The following is a 5,805-nucleotide window of genomic DNA, read 5'->3' as shown; positions in this document are numbered from 1 at the left end:
GTTAAACTATATTACCTGCTATGTTGTGTGCCATCTCTTCAAAACTTTCACTATTACCATGACATAGAGATTGTCTGATAAATTAATTAAAAATTCGAAATATGCATGACGCCAGGAACGTATTATTAAGATTGAGCCAAACACTCCCCAAAAGCTTATAGCAAATCCAATTGTCATACTTATGTAATATTCACGATTGAAAATTAAATTGGCATCCTCTTGAAATTTAACAATTGGTTCTTGTCTTGCCACTCCATCAATGCACAATTTCTTTAATGGTGGTCCACAAAGATCAACATTACCTTCATATTTCGATGCATCAAAACTCTGTAATTGTGTGCCAGTTGGAATTTTTCCAGATAAATAATTATGTGACAAATCTAACATAGTGAGTCGATCAATTTGAGCGAGACTTGAAGGAATAGAACCAACAAGTTGGTTTTGTGACAAATCAAGAAATTCAAGTGATGTTAACTTTCCAACATTTGAAGGAATTTCCCTTTTCAATAGGTTTCTTGATAAATTCAATGACACCAATCCAAATAAACCCTCTATTTCTTTTGGAATTTCTCCTGATAATTGATTGTTGGAGAGATCAATGCTTTTTAAAAGTGACAATCCCGTGTTTGTGAACATTTGTTCTGAACCTTTCCACATCAAGATTGCCTTGAATTCATATGAATAGCCATCTAAGGTATAATAAAGTTGACGTTGATAATGTGTCAAAGAAGTCATTTGAGCCATTAAGGAAAAATTGTTTATGCATGTAGGAATTTCTCCAGATAGGTTGTTTTGAGAGAGATCTAAGAGTTGAATGCTTTTTAGATAACAAATTTGTAACGGTAAACTCCCACGGAAATAGTTGCTTCTTAAGCTTAAAAATTGCAACTGTGATAATTCGTTCCCGATCCAATTGGGGATAGATCCTGATAATCTATTTTCTGCTATGTCTACCATCACCAACTGTGTGCAATTCTTCAAGATGGAAGGGATTTTACCTGTTAAATTATTGCTTCTCAATAACAAAACTTGAAGTTCAAGAAGTGATCCCATTGAAGAAGGAATCTCTCCTGAAAACTTGTTCTGACTCATATTTAAGTAAGCCAATGACTTAAAATGGGTCCAACAGTCTGGAATTTGTCCATAAAAATTATTATTTGAAAGGTCTAAATTGTATGAATTATCAACTGCACCACTAGAGCATAAAAACCAAGAAGAATTTGAAAATTTATTGTTTGATAGATCAAGAACTATTGAGCCTCGTAAAAATGGTGGAACATGACCTTCAAATTGATTTGATGCCAGACTAAGAGAATAATATTTATTCTCTAATGGTAAATTTGGAATCGTACCTTGTAAATTATTACATGAAATATTAATACTCATCCAACTTGAGAATCCAAATTTGGTCCAAAACCATTTTGGAACGGTACCTGATATTCCACTATTTGAAATGTCAAGGTCTTGAAATTTGTTTTGTTTCTCTAGCCATTTGGGAAACAATGGACCAAGCTTGCAAGACCTCAATTTAATACTATCCAATTGAAGAGTTGAAGCCCAATTTTGAGTAACTTCTAACGTCAATGAGTTATCTGACAATATCAAGCTCTTTAACTTTGTCATATTATAAAGATGAGAGTCACTTAACACACCTTTCAAAGAGTTTGACATCATGGATAATACCTCAAGTTCTGGTGGAAATCGAAGATCTTCAGAAATTGTCCCATTTAGCCTGTTACTATCAAGGTACAATTCTTTTAATGATGGGAACATTGTTGCGAGGTTGCTAGGCAAAGTACCACTAATTTGATTCATGCCTAGATTTAAACTTTGCAATGATGAGGATAAATGATGCATTATTGTTGGAAGGTTTTCACTAAAACTATTATTAAATAGGTTCAATGTACGCAAAACATTACCATTGTAAAGTAATTTTGGAACTCCATCCAATCGATTTTCTGATATATCCAACGTTTCCAACTTTGAAAATATTGAAAAGTCAGGTAATGTGCCATTGAATTTATTTCGACCAAGATATAGTTCTCGCAATGAGTATGTAGAACATCCAGACAAATGATTAAACTTCACTGTGAGATCTTCACTCAACTTATTGGAAGATAAATCCAATAACTCCAAAGTACATGTGCTCCAAAATGATTTAGGAACACCACCTTCTAAAGAGTTAGACCTAATTAACAACTGCTCCAAATGAGATGGTAATCTAGTGCCTTCAGGTATCTTCCCACTCAATTGATTATCATCAAGATACAACGTTTTTAAATTTGAAAATGCTGAAAGGTCAGGTATGGAGCCTCTGATTTCATTGTATGCCAAACTCAACTCTTGTAGTGAGTATCTAGAACATCCAGACAAATGATTAAATATGACCGTAAGATCTTCACTCAACTTATTGGAAGATAAATCCAATAACTCCAAAGTACATATGCTCCCAAATGATTTTGGAACACCACCTTCTAAAGAGTTAGATCTAATTGACAACTTCTCCAAATGAGATGGCAATCTAATGCCTTCAGGTATCTTCCCCGTCAATTGATTGCTAGAAAGATCCAATATCTTTAAAGATGAGAACACTGAAAGGTCAGCTAAGGAGCCTTTGATTTTATTGTTTCTCAAACTCAACTCTTGTAGTGAAGTGGTGTTTGACACCCACTGGAATACCATGGGTTGTGTGAAGGAGTTACTAGAAAGATCAAGGACAGAAAGGGAAGTAGAAAAATTGAAGTTGGAAGGGTTGAATGAAAGGAGGAAATGATCGGAAAGGCCACATTCAATTAAACTCAGTTCTCTTAGTTTTGGTAGCTTGGCAATAGTTCGAAGCCAACTAGNAGAATTGTTAAAATTAGATATGGAATCCAAGTAAAGATGGGTTAAAGAATTAAGATTAGATAACCATTGATCACTAGTGACAATTTTGAGAGCACCATTATATGTTCCTCCAAGATAGAGTTGATGCAAATTTGAAAGGTTTCCTAGTTGGGAAGGAATGTATCCTTCAAAATAATTGTAGCTGAGATCAAGATACTGCAGCCGAGAGAGATTTCCAATCTGAGATCGCAGACTTCCCTCAAAAGAATTGCCACTGAGATCAAGATACTCCAACCGAGAGAGATTTCCAAGTTCACGAGGGATTGAACCATTCAAATGATAATTAAGAGCAAGATTCAAATATTTCAAATGAGAAAGAGAACTTATCTGAGTTGGAATTTGTCCGCTAAAACCACATGAAGAGAGATCAAGATATCTCAAGTTGGTAAGAGAGCCAAGAAACTCAATATTAGTGTCTCGAAAATCATTGAAACTGAGGTTCAAATACTGTAACTGTCGCAACTCCATTAGCGACTTGTGGATCTCTCCGCTGATGTAACGCCCAGATATAGATTCATACTCTGCAGGAAGGTGGAGGCTTATAATATGCGCGGTGAGGTTGGTGCAGCGAACCCCCTCCCATTGGCAACAGTCGGAAGTGGTCCAAGATGAGAGCATGCCGAAGTCATCAACAATGGCAGCCTTGAATTGAAGGAGTGCTTCCCTCTCTTTTGGAAGGCATCTGATATGGTGTTGTCCATAAGCAACCTGCAACACCACACTCATCACAAACATAAACAGTATCACTTTGAGAATATTCATGACGATGAAATAGAGAGAGTGAATAGTATAGAATTAGATTCATGTGTTCTGAATTTAGCACTCCCAATACCCATATTTATACTCACACCAACTCTTTGCACTGCTTTCCCTTACTTCATTCTAAGTTGTCGGCCCTGCTATTTATAACTGTTTTATTACGGCAGGCATTAATTATTATCTTCCTTACCGCATCCACAATGAAATTGGTACCAAATGAAATGTAATTGGTTTTATAATATGAACACGGTTTGGTAGTTGTGCAAATATCAATCCTCAAAACATTTTAAAGCAATGATTCTATTCCAATCAATTGACTTATCCCAAGACTTATGAAAACAAAGCTACTTTATACTAACTTTGCAAATTTTATTTTAAACCACAATTTTACTTTATATAAAAAAGTAAACAGACCATCAAACTCGTCCTTAAAAGTATAGTGAGAGAATTCTACGTTCATATATGAAAGATGTTAAAATTAAAAAGTACTCTGAAAATTCCTTTCGCAAGTTGTGAACAAATTATAGTGTTTGTAATATTTTTTATATTAATACTGGTTATTTTTTATGAGACAAAAAAAAAATTCAAATTAATATAATAACTTACACATGAGAACAGGAGAAAATAAGTGAGGGGTTATCTATCGCATATTTATTTTTAAAAGTAAAATTTAATCTTTTCCTTATTGCTATACTTATGAGGTATCATAGTTTTATCTCATTCTCATATTTATGAAAATTCATAATGAGTATTTTGAATGCATTTTAAAATGTCCATTATTATTTGATTCGAAAAATATTTTCCAAAATATATTGAAAAACATGTATTTTGGATTACATAATTAGAAATATAAACTTTTTAATATATTTTGAATAATGTAATTTGAAAGATTTTGATCTAAAAGTACATTTTAATTAGAAATATAAATTTTAATATTTGTGTCTAGGTATTGTAGCATTATGGTGGAATTGTTAATATATGTCCAAAAACATGTGTCCATCATTCTCTATTGTTGCTCTATTGACACTTTCAAGTTTCTATTATTATCTTGAAAATTTATTTTTAATATGAGCCTATATTTTTCTAGCATGTTGTTTTTCTTTATGTTGGATGTGTGATTAATTATATCTTTAAATGTATTTTTATATTTAGTTAGTCTTACTTTTTCGTTTGAGATTTAATACAAAAATTATTTACTGTCTCGAAGATTTTTGAATAAATATATTTTTTTTAAAAAATTAATATAAGAGGAGACGGTACTAATCATTTATAGGTATTGAATCTTGAATTATTCGATTGGACATTTTAAAGAAGATTAATCATTGTTTTCGTTTGGAATTCATATTTTGATTTTGTTTCCGTGTTGGACTTTATATGTCGGTTGTATATGCAAAATGAAATAGAAACAAGAAAAATATTTAAAAATAAATACCAACATTTGGCTTCAATTATAGTCAAAACACTGAAGCAGAAAGAGATATTGAGCTTCAATTCATACTATAACCAAAGCTAAATATCAATCGAAAAAAAACATTAAAAAACAAACAAATTTTGGTCAAAGTTATTTTCATAACTGAAACAGAATTTCATCACAATTAGGCCTAAAGTATTTTAGATTAATTAATCATTTTAAATCATATAGGTGATAAGACTCATAATAAGGATTATAAGGTGGGAAGTCCACATGGGCATGTTACTCAGCAAGGAAAATTATAGGAGGAATAGATAGGCCCAAAATATGGAATGTGTATGTAAGAAGAAAGAAAGTGGGGTTAGGAAAAGAAATAGAGAGAAGTTAGTTAGGATGGAGAATGACGTGTCAAGAATATGAGGGAGTTCTGTTATAAGAGAGAATAGGGAGAGTGTGGGGGGACTACGGGAGTAGGAAGTTGTGAGCTAGTTAGGAAGAGAGTAATCCTCTGAAGGAGTCTAGTCCTCTAGTTTTTCCTTGTGGCTGTAGAGCTTTCAGCTCAATAATCTTTTTTTACTACATAATACTCTGAATAATACAACTTTCATATTCAGCTATTGTTTGGTTTCTATCATTGGTTTGACTTGTCGGATACCGAGAAGAGTTAGCATTGTTGTCCATGCCACCCAAAATGTCCGACCGAGTTGAAGCATTGGAGGAAAGATTGTTAGCAATGGAAGTGTTAGTAC

At 33.0% G+C, this 5,805-nt stretch overlaps 1 protein-coding gene across 1 annotated transcript; it reads right to left on the bottom strand.

Annotated features, from left to right (window-relative positions):
• Positions 1 to 302: 302 nt before the first annotated feature.
• LOC106755036 (LRR receptor-like serine/threonine-protein kinase GSO2) lies at positions 303 to 3,648 on the bottom strand (the record flags this gene model as incomplete). The annotated part of the gene is made up of 1 exon (XM_014637135.1): positions 303 to 3,648. A coding segment is annotated over exon 1 (3,346 nt), but the record flags the coding sequence as incomplete, so codon positions are not given.
• Between the last annotated feature and the right edge of the window lie 2,157 nt (positions 3,649 to 5,805).

Source organism: Vigna radiata, unplaced genomic scaffold, assembly GCF_000741045.1.
Source record: "Vigna radiata var. radiata cultivar VC1973A unplaced genomic scaffold, Vradiata_ver6 scaffold_865, whole genome shotgun sequence".
Classification (NCBI taxonomy): Eukaryota; Viridiplantae; Streptophyta; class Magnoliopsida; order Fabales; family Fabaceae; genus Vigna; species Vigna radiata.
The sequence above is the reverse complement of the archived record's forward strand: the minus strand, read 5'-3'. Positions and strand labels throughout refer to the sequence as shown.